This window comes from Semicossyphus pulcher, unplaced genomic scaffold (genome assembly GCF_022749685.1).
Source record: "Semicossyphus pulcher isolate SPU_LCO1_2020_fin unplaced genomic scaffold, fSemPul1.0.p SCAF_3, whole genome shotgun sequence".
Classification (NCBI taxonomy): domain Eukaryota; kingdom Metazoa; phylum Chordata; class Actinopteri; order Labriformes; family Labridae; genus Semicossyphus; species Semicossyphus pulcher.
Genome location: NW_027211704.1, coordinates 17,002,665 through 17,026,168, shown reverse-complemented (window position 1 = coordinate 17,026,168; position 23,504 = coordinate 17,002,665). Strand labels below are relative to the sequence as shown.

The 23,504-nt window shown below is 40.7% G+C and overlaps 3 protein-coding genes across 4 annotated transcripts; 1 reads left to right on the top strand and 2 right to left on the bottom strand.

The window, feature by feature from the left end:
• Positions 1-1,737: 1,737 nt before the first annotated feature.
• On the top strand, positions 1,738-12,820 carry smarcc2 (SWI/SNF related BAF chromatin remodeling complex subunit C2). Of its 2 annotated transcripts, XM_069677874.1 has the most exons (26): positions 1,738-1,848; positions 2,548-2,667; positions 2,750-2,835; positions 2,968-3,049; positions 3,561-3,653; positions 3,770-3,839; positions 3,934-4,003; positions 4,178-4,253; positions 5,694-5,938; positions 6,051-6,175; positions 6,268-6,321; positions 6,444-6,481; positions 6,573-6,703; positions 6,884-6,955; positions 7,067-7,180; positions 7,274-7,427; positions 7,527-7,643; positions 7,731-7,793; positions 7,900-8,158; positions 8,340-8,501; positions 8,593-8,654; positions 8,742-8,862; positions 8,943-9,106; positions 9,199-9,333; positions 9,425-9,794; positions 11,563-12,820. In XM_069677874.1, the coding sequence occupies exons 1-26, from the start codon at positions 1,738-1,740 to the stop codon at positions 11,625-11,627; spliced, it is 3,159 nt and encodes a 1,052-aa protein (XP_069533975.1). In that variant the 3' UTR covers positions 11,628-12,820. The 2 variants fall into 2 exon arrangements, with proteins under 2 accessions (XP_069533975.1, XP_069533974.1); XM_069677873.1 differs by having other exon boundaries at positions 7,274-7,643.
• A 1,811-nt stretch (positions 12,821-14,631) lies between these two features.
• myl6 (myosin, light chain 6, alkali, smooth muscle and non-muscle) lies at positions 14,632-18,120 on the bottom strand. Its single transcript, XM_069677792.1, has 6 exons — positions 18,019-18,120; positions 17,663-17,690; positions 16,409-16,552; positions 15,989-16,162; positions 15,732-15,809; positions 14,632-15,020 (listed from the first exon to the last, which is right to left on the bottom strand). The coding sequence occupies exons 1-6, from the start codon at positions 18,019-18,021 to the stop codon at positions 14,992-14,994; spliced, it is 456 nt and encodes a 151-aa protein (XP_069533893.1). The 5' UTR covers positions 18,022-18,120; the 3' UTR covers positions 14,632-14,991.
• A 706-nt stretch (positions 18,121-18,826) lies between these two features.
• On the bottom strand, positions 18,827-22,445 carry tsfm (Ts translation elongation factor, mitochondrial). Its single transcript, XM_069678735.1, has 6 exons — positions 22,362-22,445; positions 21,879-22,031; positions 21,620-21,748; positions 21,372-21,494; positions 19,841-19,922; positions 18,827-19,374 (listed from the first exon to the last, which is right to left on the bottom strand). The coding sequence occupies exons 1-6, from the start codon at positions 22,407-22,409 to the stop codon at positions 18,977-18,979; spliced, it is 933 nt and encodes a 310-aa protein (XP_069534836.1). The 5' UTR covers positions 22,410-22,445; the 3' UTR covers positions 18,827-18,976.
• Between the last annotated feature and the right edge of the window lie 1,059 nt (positions 22,446-23,504).

Genomic DNA, 23,504 nt, shown 5'->3' with positions numbered 1-23,504 from the left:
CCTGAATGAATCGAAATAGATATTAAAACAAGCAGGACACGGTGGACGTTCACGTCTGACTCACAGAAAATTGTGATTGAACTCCCAGTAAAGCACCTTCAAAGTTCAGGCCCAATGGACAGGATATACCTGATTCACATGTATTATAACCAAGAGATTTTTAAACTGCACATTCCTAATGAATACTTTATGTGACCTTACTGCCACTGAATCACAACACGGTCCTTTGAAATGAGCTTTGCAGTCTTTTTCTAGTTATGCCTTCTAATTTAAGTGTCTCACAAATGAGACAGTTATTTTGGTGCTGCTGCAGGAGGTCAGTGATTGCAAATAAAAAATTGAGCTCTTTTATTTTTACTTTAAACAATGAACATTTTCAATTAAGTGCTATATTTTTGTGATTTTAATTTTACCTCCTTGTGTAATCTTCTTACATCAGCAGCAGTTAATCATCCTGTAAATCACTCAGGAAGCAGGAAGTGACGACTGTAACGTACGGCGACGGCCGCGTCATAACTCATCTCTAAACAGACACACTTCTTTCTATTGCCACTTTCAGAGTGCACTGACAACACTTTGTGGAGCTCCAAACTACCCGCTGAGAGGATTGAGAACATCGTGTAGGCCTCGCTGTGACAGTGAAACAACTCTCATAAATCTGTGAAGTGACTCTTTGATGAGGAGAGCACACAGTCTGTCTTCCACAATTGTCTTGACACAGAGTTTGAAACAAGATGTGAGAGAGTGTCTAATGAACACTGAACTGAGTGAGGAGTTTTTTCATCTAAACATTACCTTGACGGTGATATGTTGCTCTTGTTCTTGTGTAAGTAGACTTTATCTGACAACTATAATCACTAGTTACCAGTCAAATAAATATTGACACACAAACAAAACATATACTTCCAACTATAAGACAATTAGGTCTACTTGATTCGATTTTAAGACAATTAATTGCTAATTATTTTAAAATGGATTTTTCCTATCATTTGTCATTTTTCGAGCAAATATCTCAAACATTCGCCAGTTTCAGCGTACCTAAGGTAAGAATTTGTTGTTTTTTCAAATGATAGTAAATGAAGAGTGTATTGATTTTGGACTGTTGGTTGGACAAAGGATATAATCTAAAGACGTCACTTTTGGCTCCAGAAAATTGTAAAGATAATTTTTCCCAATTTGTTTTTACATTTTGTAAACTAAATGATTAATCGTGGTAATAATTGTCAGAGTAATCGATGATGAAAATAAAAATTAGTTGCAGCCCTCATCAATGTTATCAAATAAGATGTATTGCTACAGATTATACCTCTCAGAAGTAAATCAGTCAAAAGTCCACCTTTACCAACCACAATGCTAGGACTGCCTTTTTCTTAATGCATTAATAGTGGTGATAAAATATTATAAAAATATGACACCAGCAGGAATCATTCTGCATGATGAGTACATCAACTCTGGATACTAGAAGTGCATTATGTTTCTTAAATTTAAGCTCTTATGCTTTAAATTACTTTACAAAGATGTATTGTTGGTTTGTTTTCAAGTAAATCATGGGAATATTTCCGTCACATCTGTACTTTTTAAATCTGTCACATTGGTGAGGATGGATGATTAGCTGCACAACTGCTCCACCTGCTGTACATTGGCTGTTGTTACAGCCCCAGTGTTGCAGAGCAGTTGCAGTACCAGACTTTGGCCACTGGGCGGCAGCCGGAGTTGACTAGTTGTCTGCAGGCAAAGATGGCGGTGCGGAAGAAAGACGGCGGCCCGAATGTAAAATATTTCGAAGCGTCTGACACCGTTTCTCAGTTTGATAATGTCCGCGTCTGGCTGGGAAAGAATTACAAAAAGGTACTGAGCGCATGTTTTGTACCCATACACATCAAGCGTCCATTTTTCACCTTGAAATGTGGACACTAACCTATTGGGCAGAGGCAGTGACAAAGAGAGGAGGGAGGGTGCTGCTGAACATCCAGCTGTTTGATTCACTCGAGCCGGGATACAAAAGGATGCTGAGACAACAGCTGCACCAGATGCAGCCACGAATGGCTTTGTCCCCATAACGTTACGTTAGCGAAGCTAAATAGATACAAAATAAGCATGTATTCAGACATGTAGGATAACATTTTTGGAAAAACGGATGACTTTAGCCGGCCAGCCTGCTAGCTAGCTAGTTAGCTGATCGGCTAACGGTAATGCAGCTCAGATCCAGATGTTGGCTGTGTGGCGCGCGGCGCGGACTGAAGCAATGGCCCGTCTGGGATAACACTGAGCGGTGTGCTGGCCTTTAGACACATTAAGTAACGACACAAACAGAATAAATTTCAAAAACACGTTTATAATAATGATGAATTGAAAAATATTTGCTGTTCAGTCCTCGTACGATGTATCACAAAGCATTTTGTTTAAGTTAATGAATAATAACGGAGACAGCAATGTACCCTGTAATTAGTTTGAAATATTTAACCACAAATAACAACACCTTTCAGCACACTTTAAGTATGTTTATGTGTCCTGTCAGCTCTGACTGCCTCTGTGTTGTCCTCTCAGTACATTCAGGCTGAACCCCCCACCAACAAGTCTCTGTCCAGCCTGGTGGTCCAGCTGCTCCAATTCCAGGAGGAGGTGTTCGGTCGACATGTCAGCAACCCTCCCCTTACAAAGCTGCCGGTATGTCTCTGTCATTCACATCCACATATTTAATACTTTACCCTAATGATGCATTCTTAAACTGGTTTTTATTTATCTTTAGATGAAGTGTTTTCTGGACTTCAAGTCAGGAGGGGCTCTATGTCACATCCTGGCTGCTGCCTACAAGTTCAAGAGCGACCAAGGATGGTAAGACTTTCTTTCCAGCTGGTTTAAATACTGTAGACATATAAGATAAACTGTTATCTACACTTAATGTGCTCAGTTGGATTTTGGCTATGTTGCCGTTTCATGTGTAACTCCAGTCTAATTTCCTGGTAGGCGCAGGTTTGACTTCCAGAATCCGTCGAGGATGGACAGAAATGTGGAGATGTTCATGACGATTGAGAAGTCCTTAGTGCAGGTGAGTTTATTTTTCTTTATTTTAACAATAAATGTTTTAATTATTTCACTCCACACACTATCACAACATTCCCACATTCTTGCTCGAATTGCTGTTGTTTTTAAGAGCTCCTGCAGTAGTCGGATGATGCATTACTTTCATCCCCTGCTGCCAGCACCAGAACTAAATTATTGCTAAGAAAACACTCTGTTTGAGGGGTTGCTTATCTCCTCTGATTACATCATATTAGAGAAGTGTGTGAGAATCAGGCTGCCTGAGCTTACAGACAGAATGATGAAAGTCAACCAGTCATGTGACCGTAAGCAGTAATCCTTCTTAATCAGCCCTGCAGTTACACTACAAGATCATCCAGCTCTCCTAATCTGAAGAGCTCAGAGTTCTGATCATTCTTATTTTAATAGAGATTTTTTTTTTTAATGAAATAATATTTAATTTTTTTCCTGCTTTTTTAACATGTAAGCTTTGGAAGTTTTTTATTTCGCTATTTCACACATCTGTTGCTTCATTTCAGAACAACTGCCTGACAAGACCTGTCATCTACCTGAGCTCTGACATAGAGCCCAAACTGCTCGGGAAACTGAAAGACATCATCAAAAGACACCAGGTTTGTTTTTGTCTCAACACTTTCCTGCCTATTGAAATCCATGTTCTGTTTTCCCAACTGACAGAAAGAGCTTTTCCCTGATCTTATGTTAATTGTTTGGATTGTATCTGTTGCAGGGCTCCGTTACTGAGGACAAGGCCTCCAGCTCCCATGTTGTTGTTCCGATTCCCACCAGCCTGGAGGAAGGTGAGACTTCAGACGTTGTGTTTCTGCACACTCTATTGTTTTTAACGTGAGCACCGTTTCACTCTGTGCTGTTGTTTTTCTCTTTGTGCTCCAGAGGAGTGGGTGCGTCCTGTGATGAAGAGAGATAAGCAAGTGCTGCTCCACTGGGGATATTTTCCTGACAGGTGCTGAATTTACAGAGACATGAACACCATTCAACATTTTACACTGAACTGAAATCTGTTGCCTCATCGTATTGTGAAAGTTCAACACAGTCCCCACACTGTGGAAGTTTGTTTTTGCCCTGAACATTCTTTCCCCCTGCCATGACCTTTGACCTTGCTCCTCTCATTATTCAGTTATGATACTTGGATCCCAGCCAGTGAGATTGAAGCTGCGGTGGAGGATCCTCCCAGCCCGGAAAAGCCCAGGAAGGTATTTGATTTCTTGTCAAGCTCTGTCTGCTGTTGGTTATCAATTATCTGTTCGCAGTTTATAAAATGCGTGTCCTTTATTCTGTATCAATTTCAACATTTCAATATTCTTCTTATAAAACCAATTGAGTAATTTAACATATTCCAGACCTTCATTGAGTCTCATATGACAAACATTTCTAATTGTGAAATGCTGTTTTTATTCGGACATAATGTGCTGTTAAAGGAGCAATTCTCCCCTAGAAAATGCCACTGTCAGTCAAATCTGGTGTTCTCTGTAATCGATAGAAGCAATTATATTTGAAATTGGCGGCATAGCTGTGTAGAAAGTTGTACAAACAGCTCGTGGTTTCGCCCATTCTACATTCCTACAACACCCAGCGTGCATTGCACCCCTCCCTCTGAAAGGAACGGCCCAGCAAGAGACGCTGGAGTGAAATGCTACTGTTTACTACCGCTGCAGGCGATGGCTCAGAGCGGTACAGAATCTGAAATACAACGAGAATATACCGGTGGATTGTCTAAAAAAATCTTCAGTCTACATGTCAAGTATGTCTACATGTCGGAGGTGGGCGTCCTAGATTGAGGAAGTGTAGTTTAGCGAGCTCCCTGGCCTCTGCCAGATGTCTGGCGGAGGTTTTCCACAGTCCATTGGAGAAGCGGATAGCGTCCTCCAAAGGCACAGAGCCAAATTGCATTTGTATTCTGCCATAATGGCATTAGCTCCACATAATAGCATGATAGGACTGAGGTTGAAAACTGGCGAACTGGCCCTTTAAATACAATTATAGAAGCGTATGCATCATTTTATGAACATCATTTTTTTTAAAATTTCTTTACACAGTTCAAGTCATTTTTTTGTGGTTTTCTGCAAAACACGAGTCTGTAAAGATGGAAGTTGATTTTATATGTCTCAGCTTTTTCTTTATCATATTAACCTGTCAAGGTAATGTGTACACAAAGATAAATGCTCCCTATTTTCTCTGCACAAAACGTCCGAGAATGAAGTGCTGTGTTAAATTGGCACATGGAGCAGCAGAGCTCAGGCCGGCACTTGGCTGAACCATAAATTCAAAGCAGCGTCAGAGGAGGATCTTATTACGATTCAGAGCATCACTCTCTGACAGTGTTCAGCGCTCACTGGAACATGATAGTACAAGCAGCGAAGCATTCAAACATGTCGGGCTTAATTCACAAAATAATCAGGAGTCATGTCACTCTGTTTACTCACAGTGGAAATGTCTCATCTTGTCTTGAGAGCCCTTGTTTTCCCCAAAAAATCTCCTCTGCTCTTAGCTCACTTGCTGTATTTGAATCTCTGTAGAATTGTTTTTATATAAGCTCACCCTGGTTAAACTGCAGAATAAGTTTGTTACATTTCACTCAGATGAACACACGCTCCCTATTGGTCAAACAACCTGTTGTATGATCTTATCCACAGGTCCATGCCAAGTGGATTTTAGACCTGGACCAGTATAACGAGTGGATGAACGAGGAGGACTACGAGGTGGGCGAGGGCTGCCCTAAGAGGAAGAGGATCTCAGCCAAGACCCTGACGGATGAGGTGACCACGCCTGACGAGCGGAGGGACAAGAAGCCCGGCAGTGCCAAGAAGAGGAAGCGCTCACCGTCACCCTCTCCCACCCCGCCACCGCAGGAGAGCAAGAAAAAGAACACCAAAAAAGGGTCTGTGAGCTCTCATGTTTATGAACAACTTATCAGCTGCTAAAAAGTGATATTTTGCTTTTGGTGACATCATGCAATACTCTAATAAAGTCCTTTATATGTGTATGTGCAGGCCAACGACACCGTACACGAAGTCCAAACGAGGCCAGAGGGAGGAGGAGCAGGAGGATCTAAGTAAGGACCTGGATGAGGCGTCACCTGTTCCAGCATCTGAAGAGGGAAACCCCGCCAAGACAAGTAACTAAACCTGACCCCAATGATGAAATTAACATAAGTAATCCTCATTATGGACTTTAAAGTTGTTGTTGACATTTTCTTTATTTTCTTAGATAACACCAAGAAGGACTCAGATTCAACTCCAGTCAAGGGAGGAACAGATATGGGTGAGCAGAAAGTGTTTGTCTCTCCACCAACGTGGCCACCAGTAGCTACTTTCAAAATAAAATTGGTAGCATGTTTTTTTTCCTCATGACTGTTTTTGTCTTTTTTTTTTGTGATGGATCAGATGAGCAAGAGGACGAGTCCATGGAAACAACGGGCAAGGTGAGGAAGTTTGTAAACGTGCAGGAGAATACGACAGAGAGGAAGGTGTAAGCCCATATATCATGTTGGATGTGTGTTTGTGTCTCAACAGGAGGAGGAGGAAGGCTCACCCAGTGTGAAGGGTGAACCAGTGAAAGGCTCGGACCTTCATGAGGACAATGTGACCGAGCAAACTCATCACATTATTATCCCGAGCTACGCTGCCTGGTTTGACTACAACAGGTAAGAAATATGTTTTTTTTCCCTCTAATTTTGGCAGGAGTCTGATTACAGAGATGTCAGTCATGTAATTATATGTGAAAAAAAGGTAGTCTTAGTGCCGAAGAGAACAGAGCTTGACTTATGAAACGTGTATGTCTATTTCAGCTGTGAGTCCTTATAATGTCATACGTTCCCCCTCAGTGTTCACGCCATCGAGCGCAGAGCCCTGCCAGAGTTCTTCAATGGGAAGAACAAATCCAAAACACCTGAGATGTAAGTGTTTAAACAGCACAAAACACACTATTAGAAACACATTAAAGCAACCACATATTTTGCTGCAACACTCTTTGAAAAATGCTCTTAAAATTCTCTTCCTTCTCTCAGTTACCTGGCGTACAGGAACTTCATGATCGACACCTACCGGCTGAACCCTCAAGAGTACCTGACCTCCACCGCCTGCCGCAGGAACCTTGCAGGTGACGTGTGCGCGATCATGAGGTGGGTGGACGCCTAATTCCAAGTCATTCGGAGATTTGTATCCACACAGTCACGTTTTTAGTTTTACACAGCCTTGTGTATCCTCTGCTGCAGAGTCCATGCCTTCCTGGAGCAGTGGGGTCTGATCAACTACCAGGTGGACTCCGAGAGCCGGCCCACACCGATGGGCCCCCCGCCCACCTCTCACTTCCACGTCCTGGCCGACACTCCCTCCAGTCTGGTGCCCCTGCAGCCCAAGACGTCCCAGGTCCACATGCACACACACACACACACACACACAGAGACAAACATGCATGCATACATAGGTTGTTTTTACATTTGTCCCTCTGTCGCTGTGTGCCTGCAGACCCCTGCCACCCAGCAGATGATGTCATTCCCCGATAAAGTGAAGGAGAAACCAGCAGATCTGCAAAACTTTGGGCTGCGGACCGACATGTACAGCAAGAAGACCGGCTCTGCAAAGGTACGATTCTAACCAGACGCATGACAGATACTGATTCTTCTGCTGTGATTTACATCCAACCATCATACTGTTTGTATCTATGTACAGAGCAAGAGTGCAGCCAGCTCTATGAGGGACTGGACAGAACAAGAAACACTACTACTACTTGAGGTACAAACTGTACTTTAAAGTTTCTCTGTGATGTTCAGAATTCTTGTTATGAATGTGAAACTAAGAACAGAAAAGCAGAGCGTAACAGAGCCCCTGCTCCCCTCAGGGTTTGGAGATGTACAAGGACGACTGGAACAAGGTGTCGGAGCATGTGGGCAGCCGTACGCAAGATGAGTGCATCCTGCACTTCCTGCGGCTGCCCATTGAAGACCCGTACTTGGAGGACCACTCCTCGTCCATGGGGCCGCTGGCCTATCAGCCGATACCTTTCAGCCAAGCAGGAAACCCCGTCATGAGCACGGTGGCCTTCCTCGCCTCTGTGGTCGACCCACGAGTGGCCTCAGCTGCAGCCAAGTCTGCTCTCGGTGAGAAGAAGCGACACCAAAAGCAACCTCAGAATAATTTATTACAGAGTACAGTGTGGTTATGAGCTAATAGCTAGCGAGCTAAACGAGAGAGCACATGAAGCATAATAATTCTTTACACCTCATCCCTACATCTAAATCTTGCTGTACATTGATAACCTCAATCCTTCTCTCCTCTCAGAGGAGTTCTCCCGTATGAAGGAGGAGGTTCCTGCAGCCCTTGTTGAGGCTCATGTGCGGCGGGTGGAGGAGGCAGCGAGGGTCAGCGGCCGTCAGGACCCGCTGTACGGACTGGAGGGGAGCGGGATTGCAGGCACCGGCCTGGAGGAGGGAGAGAGACCTGGTAGGATGGACGCACACTCACACATACAGTACATCATACACACAGCTGGTAGTAATCCAAGAGAGACTCGTCTGACTTGTCTTCTCTGTAGAAGAAAGCAGTGATGAAAGCAAGACTGACAGCCAATCAGCTGAAGAGAAGAGGGAGACCAAGGTATCGAGCTTGTTTTCATGAGATTTTTAAGTTCTGCTGAGGAACTGCTGCGAGGCTCATTGTGCTATGTCTACTTTCCCCACACAGGACAGCAAAGAGGGAGCGGCTGAGGAAGAGGAGAAGCAGGCGGAGAATGGGAAGAAGGAAGAAGAAAGAGGAAGAGAACAAGAAGGAGAGCGGGAGGCGGACAAAACAGATTCTGAGATGGGTAAGGAAGACATCTCAGTCAGATACAGGAAATTCAAAACAGTTTGTTGTCCATGATGAAAAAGATGTTTTTTCTCGTAGGTGATGGGGAGAAAGAGAAGGATGGAAAGGAGGGCACAGAGGAGGCGCAAAGAGAAGCAGAGAGCGAAGGAGAAAGGAAAGCGAAGGTGGAGCGTGATGTGGGAGAGGGGAACCTGGCGACCGCTGCGGCGTCTGCTCTTGCTGCTGCTGCTGTCAAAGCAAAGGTAGAGTTCATTTCCCCCAGCCTAAACCTAAACCTGCTGTTTCCCCATTACCTGCTTCTCTCTTATAAGTTTCTCGTTCACTCTCTGCGCAGCACCTGGCTGCAGTGGAAGAGAGGAAGATCAAATCTCTCGTGGCTCTGCTGGTGGAGACCCAAATGAAGAAGCTGGAGATTAAACTGCGACACTTTGAAGAACTGGAAACCATCATGGACAGAGAGAGGGAAGCGGTAAGTGAGGGATTCTGGGATATGTAGCATCACAAGTCAATGTATTAACAGCTGAAACCTTTAATGTATTGTTGTGTGCCTGTGTGTGTAGTTGGAGTACCAGCGTCAGCAGCTGCTGGCTGACCGTCAGTCCTTCCACATGGAGCAGCTGAAGTACGCTGAGATGAGGGCCCGCCAGCAGCACTTCCAGCAGATCCAGCACCAGCAGCACAGCCAGGCCGGGGGTCCTCATTCCAATCAGGCCGCCACCGCCCAGCCAGCCCAGGGCCTGACCGCGACTCAGCAGGCACCCAGCACACCAGCGCCGCAGCCGGCCCCCAGCCCAGCTCCTCCAGCCTCTGCTGCCCCAGCTCCTGAGTCCCAACCAGCTCAGGGTGCGCACACCTCGCCCCCCTGCCCCCCAGTCCAGGCCCCAGCTGCTCATTCCAGCTCCAGCTCCAGCACTACTCCTGTACTCCACGGTGAGTTTACATGAGCGCACAAAGCAGACGACTTGAAATGTGTAAATGTTAAATAACAGTTTGTATTGTTTCATGTTTTGGTTTCTACCAGTACATTTGTCCAACTGATGCTTCTTGCTTTAATCGACCTAATAAGCAACTTTTAGTTTTTTACTGCAGATATTTCATTATCAGGCTTGAAGACATATGAATGAATTTTTGGACAGCTAATATAAATAAAACAGCAAAACCAAAGAGCTGATCAGAGAACAAGATGAGACTTTAGTGTGTCACATGTGAATTCTTATTTTTCATTGATTGTTGTGAAATATATGCTGTATGGCAACTTCATGTACAGCAGGTACTGAAGAAAAGATCAGAATACTAGTCAAATATTTTGACTGCATCTAATAATTATTTCCCCTTTATATTAATCTGTCCGTTATTTTTGTGATAATTTGATTGATTTTATTCTAGTTAGTGAAAAATCTTCCAAATCTGTCGTTAAGAGGAGAAGAGAACTACTTTTAAAACGCTCGTTTGTTGAACGGAGGTCAGATCGATCTGATGCATTCGAGGAAGTCGGGAAATCTGAACGCCTTTCGTGACACAGCGTCAAGGAAATTGAACTCAAGTTAAATTTTAGATCTTGAACAGATTGTTAGCGGTAAGCATGGAGGTGTCTGTTTATCGAGATTAATAAGAAGGTAAATCACCATCAGATGACGCTGATGGGAGCCGGGATGTCATTGTGTCGCATTACGTTCCTCCTGCTTTTGCTTTCCACACGGACTGTTTTTCCTGCATACGCCGCAGCCTGCTGATAAGTGATTGGTCAATATAACCGGGAATGTTACAAGCGTACTACAAACGGAAACCAGAACACTTGCCGTCCCGGAAATCCGCGTCCCTGTAAATAGAGATTATGGCCAGCCCAATCCAGATCTGAACCCCATTTAAAGCCTCCTGAATGTGATCAGGAGGAAGATGGATGTTTACCATCGAACAAAGCCGAGCTGCTTGAATTTTTGCACCAACTGTGGCCTAATGTCACCCAACAGCAACGTGAAAGACTGGTGGAGAGCATGCCAAGACGCATGAAAGTCAGTAAAAACCAGGTTATTGATTTGTGAACTGGTCCTAACTTAAACATTAGTATTCTGTTTTCTTTGCATTATTTGAGGTCTGAAAAACATCTTTTTGCATCTTTTGTTTTTCTTAACCAGTTTCATTTTCTGCAAATAAAAGACCTCAATGAGAATATTTGATTCGGAAGTAGTGAGAAATGTGAGAAATTTGGTTTACACAAACTAACCTATCAATAGTAGAACCAGAGAAAAACAGTGGTCTCTAATGTTTTTTCAGAGCTGTATAATATAATGTTAATTTGAGAATCAGCAAAGAGGTAATGTTTGACATTTTTGATTCATTTTGTCAATCGACTAATCAATTAGCTAATTAATTGTCAGCACTATTTTGATCAACCGCCTTTAAATCAATTAATTTTGTGTATTTGTCCCTTTTTTCCCCAATTTTTTTGCCAATATCAAATCATTTAATGGATGTACAGTAATTTGGGTGCACAATGAGAACAAATGATTTGGCGAGTGTATGACTGAAAGATAATACACTATATTCATGAGTCTATCATCAGCCTTATTTGAATTCTTTGTCCTGTAAGCAGTAATTCTACCTGCCACTCAAAACAAGGAGAACATAAACTAAAACCACAAAGCTTCAACATATTAAGACTGTTAACTCTTCTTCTCCCTTGTTTCACCGAACACAGAGCCCAACGCCCCTCTTCCCGGGGAAACCCTCCACCCCTCGGCTCCGGTCCCGCCTCCACAGTGAGAGAAACTCGCCGGAGGATCCGATTGACTCTGACTGCTTTGAATCCTGCCTGTATCATCTGAAATGAAGAAGTCGTGAACCGAAGGAAGAGAACACATTTTACATGTTCAACTTTTTTTTTTGTATTTGTTTTTTTTTTTTAAACGAGACAATTTGATGCGAGAAAGAAAAAAAAATATAACGTCCAAATGAAACCACGTCTACTTTGACTACCAGTAGAAAAAGAAGAAGACCCTTTCAAATTGGATCTGTCCATGAAGGAAACTCGAGCAGCTGATCCTGCGTTAGACGGCAGCATCTCACGTCCTAATGTTAAGCTAAAAACCAGAGATCTGGTGAAGAAGAGGGTCTTACCGACGTGCTGGCAACAAGGAGAAGACGAGAAAAGACTCATCTTGTGTTTTCAGTGTTTTAGAAAGTGTTGCATTTATTCCCTGCAATGGTTCGCCACAGCTCGTGACGTCTTATGCTTCATAATCTCTCCCCCCTTTGTACTGTAGGTACTGATAAAAAAAAAAAATGCACTTTTAACCTCGGTCTTATTGAAAGACTTGAAGCATCCATGACATCGAACTTCAGCACTTATATCGTCCTTTTGTTGTCTTAAATACTTTTCCATACTGAAGGAACTTGATTGGGAATATTTCTCTCTTTATTGTATTACATGGACGAACGGTCTCTCTACAGAGTCGGGCCTGAAGGTCACATGTCTAAAACTAACTTCTCTCTAGAGAGATGTCTGTAATGAATGAAAATCAGAGGCCATTTAGAGCTGGTTTGAATTCAGTAAATGTACTGTAAACTGGATTCTCTGTTACAAACAAGCATTTTGTTACCCTGTGATAATAATATTTTAAAGTACTGACAGCATGAGACCATCATCCTGAAGTGTATCTCAATAATGTCCCCAAATCAACAGCACTTAAAAGAAAACATGAGGAGCTTCATGTTTTGCAGATCTGGATGAATCCAAAGCCTCCAGGTTGTTGTTTAGTGAAGAATGTAGTTTTGTTCAAAAGGACCGAATGAAAAAAAATGGAATAATAATTCTACCAGCGACCACATACAGTCTGTGTTTTTCTCATAATCTGACTTTGTGTTAATTGCTAAACCAAAATGTTTTTATATTCATGTTTATCTCACATTTATTCAGTGAGTTTTATTACGGTTGCTTGGGAAACGAAGAGGATTTTTTTAGCCGGTGCATTTCAAGTTACACGGGGAAGAAATGTTCAAGCTGTCAGAAAAAACAAGGGAGCTCGCACCTTAAACAGCTGACAATGGATGAATGGTCCTTAATATCGGCAACTATATCCTCTCTTTTTATCCTCTGGATTTTTGTATTTTTTACTGTCTGTTTTCCATCTTCTTTATTTGACATGTCAGCATTGTAACTGTGTATTATTACCTTTGTAGCCTATATTTACCCTCTCCACTGTTGTGTATGATTCGGGCAGCTCTTCTCAGTCGGCCTGAGCTGTGACTGTGAGCATGTGTGTATGTGGACGCATGCCATGACGATCTGTAAACATCATTACCATTCAGTTTTATTTTCAGTGCCATTTGCTGTTCGATGCAAATTTTGAAGAATTAAAAAAAGACGTGCTTTGTTCTGCACATGGCACGTCACGTCAGTGTCATGAAATATAACCCAGACAGATGGTGAAATTTTACAGTTAATGTCCGTCAAGCCAGTATTACAGAGCTCACCGGGGCGGTGAGAGAAAATGGACTTCTTTTATCAGTGTTATTACTACATTGTGTGGATTTTGTGATATGAAATAAGTGTCCGTTCAGTTTCTGTATGTTTTTCACTATGCTGGAGGTAGCAGCAATTGCATTGATAATTATACAGTAGAAATCAATTTTCCTCAGTCAATCATCACATGTGCTGACAGATACTCTGGCAGTTTGTATTAAAAATGGAAAGGCAAGAGGGGTTCAGGTTTTAATTACAAAATGTTGGGGAAAAAATAAAGATTGGAAGAGGACTCACTGTGCAGTGTTGTGTTTTTGACAGAAACTTTGCAGGCTGGTAACACAAAAAAAAAAAATCTCCAGATTGTTGAACTATTTTTCAGGATGCTGCAGAACAGAGATTAAATGTGTTTTTTTTTCTCTCCTGTATGTATGTATGTAATGTATCTCTAAAAAAAGAGTTCAGAAGGTGCAATTTCTAAAGTGTTGTTGTAATCCTTTTTTTTGGCTAGAAAAGTATTTTTACAGCTTAACTGTTCTGTCATCTTATATTTACGTTGGTGGTTAGCCCGCTAGCTAGCAAGTGAGAAAGTGAATCAAAATATGACAATATTTAAATTTTCTTTAAACCTCCTGTGAGGATTTTATTTACTTTTAGTCACTGCAATAATATTGTAGCAGGTTGAATTAGTGTTGACTGTCATTGAGAATAAGCTTGCCTTCTAACTTGGGGTTTCCCAGGACCTTGAGCACCTCAGCATTGACCGGGTTCTGACCAAGGGCCCGCATGACGTCACCACACCACACCACACACCACACAAGGCTCTTTGAACTCTGACATGGAGACAGAGAGGTACAGCTCACGCGTTAGATTAATCAACATTACTAACAACAAAATGCATAATATAAAACCAATGGTGTTTGTGTAGATGAACAGCTGATACTCTGAAACTGATAGGTGTCAGACGAAGTGATTAACTGCACGATGCCTTTGTTTCCATTTTCCACTACAAAAAAATTATTAAATATAATAAATATATAAAGCAGGATAAGATGTTTTTGTTAAAACCCACCGATTAACCATGTACAGGACAAAATCAGCAAAATAAGAGGTACGGCTTTGTCCACAGGGGGCGCCAAAATCAACACAAACCAAAAGTTCTTAAAAAAAGAAGCTTTCAAAAAAATAATTTAAAAAATTTAATAAATACGTAGATTATTTGCTGATATTTTCTAACTCAATTTATTAGAAATGTATAGAACACAGAAGTATTTGATTTAAGAAGAAGACTTACAGGCTGAAAGACACTTTGGAAAGAATGATTTTTATTCAATACAGTTAAATGTAACATGTCACATTATCATAAACATCCAAACAAACAAAAAAAAATCTGTCGACAACAACACTGACTGAATAAGATGGAGCATGTGAAAGATCGGGAGAGTGTAAAACTGTGCCTGTGAGATTGAATACTGTTGGAAATGAGATGAATGAGAGTTTTCACATCAGACAGAAAAGGCACTTAAAAAAATGTAATGAAGATGTAAAAAAAACACACTGACTTGATGGAGGTAGGACAACGTGGATGAAATGGTCACACGAGACAAAGACAGCAAAAATATTTAGGAATAAAATTAAAGCTGGAAGTGTTTGTGTCTGAAATCCTCAACCGCTCATCACCATCCGGACCAGTTCTGTCATGAGACACACAGAGACACAGCATCAGCATTTAGGGTAAGTATGTGCCAGCCAAGGTAAGGATTATCAGCTCAACACTACATTTGATTATAAAAAAAAATCATCTTAAATATTTGTTTTCTGCAATTTAGTTTAGTTAAAATTATGTTTTTATTTTTATGAAGTCATTTTTGGATATAGATTACAGGAGACTCCTAAAAACATGCAGTGATGCTACATGCAGACTGCAGCCACAGCAGGAGAGGAAGTTTGAAGAGAAAACCACTCATTCTCAGAGGCCACAGAATGAACTACACTAGATTTAAGTTTCCTAATTATAGGGCTAACATTTGACTCATCCATTTACTGTTCTTGTTTTTGGATTCTATTTGTTTGGCGGTTACTTTTAGCATGACAGAACAGACTCGCTACCTCACATAGCCGTTAAACTAACATCTTCTGGGTATAAGTAAGGTTGCTAGAATTGCTACGCTGTGTATTCAGGCATGTCTGTATAGATGACTATGAAGCGTCTGTATAGTGATACGTGTCTATACTGTTTATCCGTCTGAGTCTGGAGATCAGAGTCAATAAGCATGTGACACAAAGACACAAGGACCAGTAGGGACACATATTCTCACTGGGCTCATTTTGCAGTGCAGTAATTGACACAGTCTGGTTTTGTTATTTTCCTTTTAGGCATCTCTTCACATACTGTGGAGTTTTACCTTCATAGTTAATGCAGCCATTGGCGTCTTCATGTCCTGCCAAAAGCGTCTCCACCTCCTCCTCTGTCATTTTCTCACCTTGAATGAACAAAAGAAATATTACATGTTCTGAGATGCAATAAAGAAAACGAGGACTCTGACTGTTGGCACAGAAAACTGTGTGAAGAGATTTTACTTAAGATATGCATGACAAGAAGACAGACACAGGTCAGCTGGGCTTACTAGACACGGATTAATGGCAGGTCTCGTTGACCTACCTAGTGTAGTGAGCACATGACGTAGCTCCGCTCCCATCACTGTGCCGTTTCCCTCCTTGTCAAAGACACGCAGACCCTCTACGATGTCCTCAAAGGAGCCTTGGTCCTTGTTCTTAGCAATGGCCTGAAGCATGGGGAGGAACTGTTCAAAATCCAGCATCTTGTGGTTCATCTCTGCAGGTGAAAAAAGACACATACAATTATATTTATCTATACTTAGACATTGAATTAAATTGGGCAGGTGTGTATGGATGTCAGGGAGCTTGCACAGGATTTAAATAAAGTCTCTTTATTTCCATTACAGGCAAAAATGCAAGTACAACATATCAGAGCTTTAGGCTTAAGGTCAATTTATTTACGCAGTGTAATAATATTGTAGCAGGTTGAATTAGCGTTGACTGTCGTTGAGAATAAGCTTGCCTTCTAACTTGGGGTTTCCCAGGACCTTGAGCACCTCAGCGTTGACCGGGTTCTGACCAAGGGCCCGCATGACGTCACCACACTGGCTGTAGGTGATCTTCCCCTCACCCGTCCGGTCAAACAAGAGGAAAGCCTCTTTGAACTCTGACACGGAGACAGAGAGGTACAGCTCACACATTAGATTAATCAACATTACTAACAACAAAATGCATGATATAAAACCAATGGTGTTTGTGTAGATGAACAGCTGATACCACTGCATTAGTTGCTTTGACTGCAGACACTAAATCTCTGCATGGCAGGAGCAGCTTTTTTTTTTTACACTGTTAAAGAGGCAGGCAACAAATCAGAACCCAAAAATCAATTACATTGGTAGATTTCTGTTCACATGGACGTGATCAAAAATGAACACAGTATTTATTTGAACTACTGTGGCCTATTGATAAATAAGACGTATAACTGTTTTCTACCCTAACTGATGGTACACAAGCAACTTTAAATAATAAAAAGTATCAGTTTCCTTGCCTTATTATTACTTCTATCATAGTGAAATTGGTTTAAACATACTTTGAAGGTAAACCTGAAAGTTTTCGTTAACATTTTGCCAACACCTCATCCCCTACAGCAACTCAGGTATCAGTCAGAGAGGGGGTGGGGGTGTTGGGGCAAATTCCTAAAACAAAACAAATGTTTCCAATTTCAACAACACTTCTGTCACACCTAACAGACCGACAATAAAGCTAGTGTCCTGCACCAATGTATTCATCCTAACAATATGTTACTGTTTTAAAGAGGGCCACGAAACAGTAGTTTCAGTGTCCTTTGGCACGCCTGTAAGTACACCAAAATTGAGTGTGGGCCAACACCCTGATCCGTACACTGCTCTGCGTAACAAAAGCTTTCTTTATTAAGTCATTCAAAGTGCATATTTGAGCATCAGCATGCAAATAAACATACATGCCATACCAAAATGTTTATGGTTTTAGTATTATAGTATACAGAGTACGACATTCCAGTATAAGTACAAGCACTGAACCTCACAGAAAATGTTATACTTAAGCTCAGTCTGTCATCGCAGTGTTGTATTACCTGAAATGATCCTGCGGCTTTTAGAGACAACAATCCAGCTACGAGTCACAGTAATGAATTCATAAAGCTATTCTCTTTTTATATTTTATCACGAAAATAAGATTAACGTATCCCATATCCATTAAAAAGAGGGGAAACCCCTCTGCTAATCGGATGTGAACTCACCCATGATCTGGTCCTCTGTGAAGTCAGACTGGTTGAGGCAGGCAGTGTTAAAAAGCACAGGGGAATAACAGTTAGGTTAGAAGCGGCTGACGGACAACAGGCTGGCATTAGTGTGATTAATCCTCCATTAGCGCAAACGTACTGTTAAAATAAAGCATGGTGGCTAAAGGCTTAGCTAACGTTGAAGCTAGCTGACGTTAGAGTAAGTGATGCAGGCCAGGAGGGATAACGCAGCTAGCTTAACGTTAACTGGGTTAGATGCTTTCAAAGGCATTGAATAAACAACGGAGCGTTGCTATTTATAACAAATCTTGCAAAACTAGCATTTTCACACATTAAAACATTTTATTACATACCATGTTAGTGTTTGGTTATCTGGTGAGTGACAGGCGGGCGAGGGTCTCGTATCTTCCCTAAGCTATGAGGAGGATGACACCAGCGGCTAGCTCCGACTTCATTACATCACTGATGACGTCCACGCAGCAGCAACAGCCAATCATATGCCTCGATTTCACAGTTGCCTTGCTGGCATTTTTGCAGGGGGGAAGCTACAGCTCCAGGGCACCCTTGAAATACCATTCCACACCCCTTTTATTTTACTGGTCACATAATGAATAAGGTAAGAAAAAGGTTTTACTTGGAATTTATATTTGTGGGCTTTGTAATCATCACACATTAAATTGAAAGGCCACCACAGACATTGTTTGATTAGTTCATAGACTGGTGCTATGGCTAAAACAAAAGGAAACTACACTCACATAATTTCCTTGTGTACTCAAGCAACAGAGTTTGTTTATAAGCATGAGATATGTTTGTTTAAATATTTTTAAATATATTATAAGTTCCTGCGAGTCATCATTTTGTTTCTTTCATCATTATAAGTAAATTAATGACAGAATGAAAGGAACTAAGAATGTACAACAAAAAATATGGAAACTGTGACAGCAGTTTGGTTCCATGCTGATTAAGAGGATGTTCGTTTGGATAAAACAATAATTCAAGAAAACTACATACTGCATTCATAATGATACTGACATACCGATAAAAAATATATATCTCTAAAGTTAATATAATAATGAAAATTACTGAGCTGCTGAGACAAATACATATAGAATCAGATTTCAAAAAGAAAACATTTTATTGTTTAATTAGTAATTTCATCAGGCATCAGCTGGGGGAGGTCTACATGTTCTGCTTTCAAATTCATGAGGACATTGATTGAATGAATGTTAAAGAATAAACTGGTAGTTGTATTTCATCTTCATATGATATAAAGACAAACAATAAATCCATTTAGATATTATTTTCCTCCCTTCATTTTGCTGCTTCTTCACTGGTTGTCTCTCCACACTGAAATCGGACAAAGTCAAGCACCCGAGCCTGTTGACCCCTGAGGAACTCTGCCACGGTCCTGCTGGGGTCCCCCAGGAAAGTCTGAGGCAGCAGGCGCGTCTCACTTTCGCCGCAGGGCAGGTCATCCATGTTTCCCAGGGACACGGGGGCTTCTCCCACTATGTGCTGTCCTAGTTTATGTCCCAGGATTTGCTGCTCTCCTTCCTTCCCACCCTGAAATACAACCAGGGCACCGTATCGACCCATGGCCACCTCAGTCTGGCCGCTCACACCGCCGTGTACGTATGAGCCGACGTCCCACTCAGCAGGGATGCTCACTGTCACTGCCCGCTTCACAGACATGTTCTCACCCAGGCGACCTGAGAGCACAGAGGGAAGCAGGAATGAATTTTGAAACTAATTGGAATTCATCAAAACATGCTTCGTTTTATAGATGGTGAAGTATTTATTTTGAGATCTGACTTGTTCATTTTAGCCTTCAATCGTGAGGTGACTGAAGCCCTGATATTGACAACAGCTTTTCTTAACATTTGCGTGTCTGTTCTTGCAAAATATACGTTTCCCCTACAAGTCACAAAACTAGAATGTAAGCCTGTAATGCTCCTTGGTTGTGTTTTAACATGTCTAGAAGAACAAGTTTCTGCTAAGCTATACTACTAATTCTTGAAACAAATTGTAGCAAACAATATCAAGTTAAATTTAGAGATGTGTGTTACACTGTAAACTTAAATGCTTGCGACAACCTGAATTACAGAAGCACAAAAGGGACATGTATTTACAGCACTCTTTTAGAGACAAATTTAACAGTATCAGAAATAAACCTACCTATTGTTAGAGCAACCCGGTCAGCAAGTGAAGCTCCTTCATCCACACTGAGTTTGCAAACCTCCTCACCTTCCAGGACACTCTGAAAAACAAATGTCTTATGTTAGCAGAATTAAAGTAGAGCGAAGGAAACAGGGCTGATGTGTACGGAAGCCTGTTGCTGCCACACCGGAATAAAAAAACAGGGATCAGTATCATGCTATAACGTGAAATGTTTCACATTATAACATGGTCATTTATTGTTATATCATAAAACTTACCATGTTATAATGTGATAACTTATTATTAAAACATGAAACTTATCACGTAATAACATGCTAAATGATATTGTTGTAACATAAAACGTATCGCCTAATAACTCATTATTCAATCTGTAAAGACCCATGCATTTTAAAACCCTTTTAAGTCTACGCATACTTAATACAATATCATCCACCATGCTCAATAACAGCAGAATCTCAACCAAGCATGAAGTAGAACAAAATCAAATCCTGTAAATGAGCCATATTTTTCAATTTGTCCAGCCACACAATATTTTCTAACTCAAACATGAGTTTTAGTTATAACAATATAATTTATCATGTTATAACGTAATAAGTTTCATGTTATAACAATATAATTTATCATGTTATAACATAATAAGTTTCATGTTATAACAATAAATAATCACGTTATAACATTAAACGTTTCAAGATATAACATGATACTGATCCTTTCTTCCGGCACGGCAGCGATACGCTTCAGAAGATGTGTTTATGCATCCTTAACAGGATGTCTAAGTTGTATGCTGCTGTATATTTTTTGTCATCTGCATCAAGTTTTATGATTTATATAAGAATATGAAAGATTTGACCATCTCCATGTGGAAATCAATTAAAGCCCAAATACCAAGTGACATAACCACTGCATTTAAACATAGAACAAATTGTATAACACACACAAGGGCTGTGGTGATTAAAAAGTCTGTATCATTATTCCCACCCAACCTGAAGGATGATTCAAGGAAATGAAAGCTTCATTCAGAGCAATGTGCTGTTTCATAAAATAAAATACAATAAAATGAGAACTGACGATGCAGTTTTATGACCACCAAATACATGTGATCATCAAAAAGATCGAGAAGAATTAATGTTGCAGCTTATTTAACAGTTTTTGAGCTTGTGTATGTGTATATGATCAATACATCTCTGTCAGAACACACTTTTTAAGATGTCACAGTGGGAGAGAACTTTACTAGCATTAACAATAAAAGTGATATCACTGATAGTACCAAACCTCAGCTAACAGAATTAGTCTTTACTGTTATTATTAAAAACTGTTTTTTCTACTGTAACATGTCCAAATGCCTTTTGGAAAAAAAGGGCTGATTATATTGTGTTGGCTGTACTGGAAAACAGAAAACTGCAATAGCTGGCCACTTTTCATATCATAATTTTGAAAAATGATCTATGGTAATCTCAGACTTCCAGCTTTGGAGAGAGAAGAAGAAATAACCCCCAGTACAACTCCTGCCCTCAGTGTGTGGCCTTACCTTCACATATCCTGCCTTGCTTTTGGCTTTATTCTGGTGGTTAGCCAAGGTGGCAAATGCCACATCCTTCACCAGCTGTTGGAACTTCTCATTGCGGGCAACAAAGTCAGTCTCACAGTTCACCTGCATCCAACAGAGCAGGAGAGAGAAGGCACATGTTGATAAATACATCTGTGTCTAACATTTTCAAAATTCATAAAGTGAAATAATGTTATGTTAGTTATTGATCCTTCTAACACGGGTCTTACCTCCACCATAACTGCAGCTTTATCTCCTATAAACAGGCCAATCAGACCCTCTTTGGCTTTGCGACCCTCCAGCTTGCTTGCTTTGCTCCAGCCTTCCTTCTGGGCCTGTTCATGTAGCCACGTCTCTGCCTGAGGGTTTGACAAATTCCATCAATAAGACAGTAACACCGCTATATTTTTAAGTAGTCACCAAAGCTATTGATATATCACTGTATAACACCTGACATGTAGGTGGAGAAAGACACTTAGATGTGTTTACCTGTGCTATGTCATTGTCAAACTTCTCCAATGCTTTCTTGCAGTTAATGAAGGTGTAGCCTGTTGTTTTCCGCAGTTTCATCAGGAGGGATTTCTCGGCTGCCAGAAGCTGACAACCTGTGTGTAAGGACTGTACATGCTGGCAAATGCTGACCTGAGATTGACAGATGGAAGAACGTGTTACATACTGTTTAATTTAAAAACACCAGTGACCTAGGCTAATTCTGTCTATTGTACAGTCTCGTGTACCAATAATATATGTAGAATAAATATGTAACATATATATTCAGACGTAATAATACCCAGCGATAAGCAACCCACATAGCAATATTGGCTTAAGGTAACCCTTTGTAATAGTCAAAGTAACGTGAGGTATTAAATAAGAAAGTAAGGGTACACAGAACGGAACTGACAAACCAGCTCGTGACAGTTCAAGCGTCTGACAAACTGTTGAAAACATGACGAAGTGGCTTAATACACTCACCTTTGCAACGTCTCTTGCTATTGTTCTGAATAAAAATGATAACGACATTTTTACAGCCTGTACAAGTGAACTGCCTTATGAAAGCTCCGAATGTCATTGAAATCCACGCTGAGTAAGGAAGCCGTGTAGGGCCAAAAGAGTCTACGTTACTTTTACTGCTTAGCGCCCTCTACAGGAAGGGAGTACAGCTGCATTTTTGAAACTTGTAGGGAACTTTCTTGACCTCTACGTCAAAGCGTAGTTTAATAGCACATGTTGGGTTTTACTGTCCATACACTGAATTTAAAATCGCTTCTTCTGATCATGCAAATTATCCCCAAAACAAAAGTCTAAATAAGGCTAACTTGTAATCAAAATGCAGCACTGTAAGAGCATCAAGTTATTCCTTTCTCTTTCACTCTAACTATTATAAAAGTCAGAATAAATGTAGATCCATGCTGGTTAATAACAAGTTACATAATTACAAATGACTAATTAACATGATCTTTATTTACATTGATATAAGTTAACCACTGAAACTGATCTTCAATATAAATAAATGTCATATAATTTCACTTATGTTTATAGTTGACAAAATATTAATTAAACTTTAATGACAGAAAGGCAGTAATTGCCAAGAGAAAATGCAATGTCCCATGTCTGTTTGAAAATAACTGAAAGCCTCAAAATAAACATTTCTTTTGTGTACATAGCCTAAAACATCTACATGCATCCTAGCTGCATGGTATTTGCATTGGGAGCATGTGAGCTCTACATGAGCAGGGACACTGAGCCAGGTGAGCTTTTCTGTGTTATCTTATATAAACCCTGTGAAATACAGCATCTGTTCGCTCTGGCAACAGAAATAAGAAAGTCCTGTGTGAATGTATTTTTTCAAAGTTGATTATGTGTTGTTAAATATCTACTTAAAATGCTACAGGCTAAAAGAAAAAAAGACATTGTGCTACATAGATTTAAAACATACTTAATAATCTCTATGGTCAAAAGGTTTATGGAGTATCACATTTAAGATAGCAGTCATTATCCCAGCTGACACCTTGATACGGTTTTATACATTAAGCACTGCTTGTGTGCCAGACAGGTGTGCAGTTTCACAGAGAACAGATAGAGAGGATGTTTATTACAATTTTAAAAGCATTATTT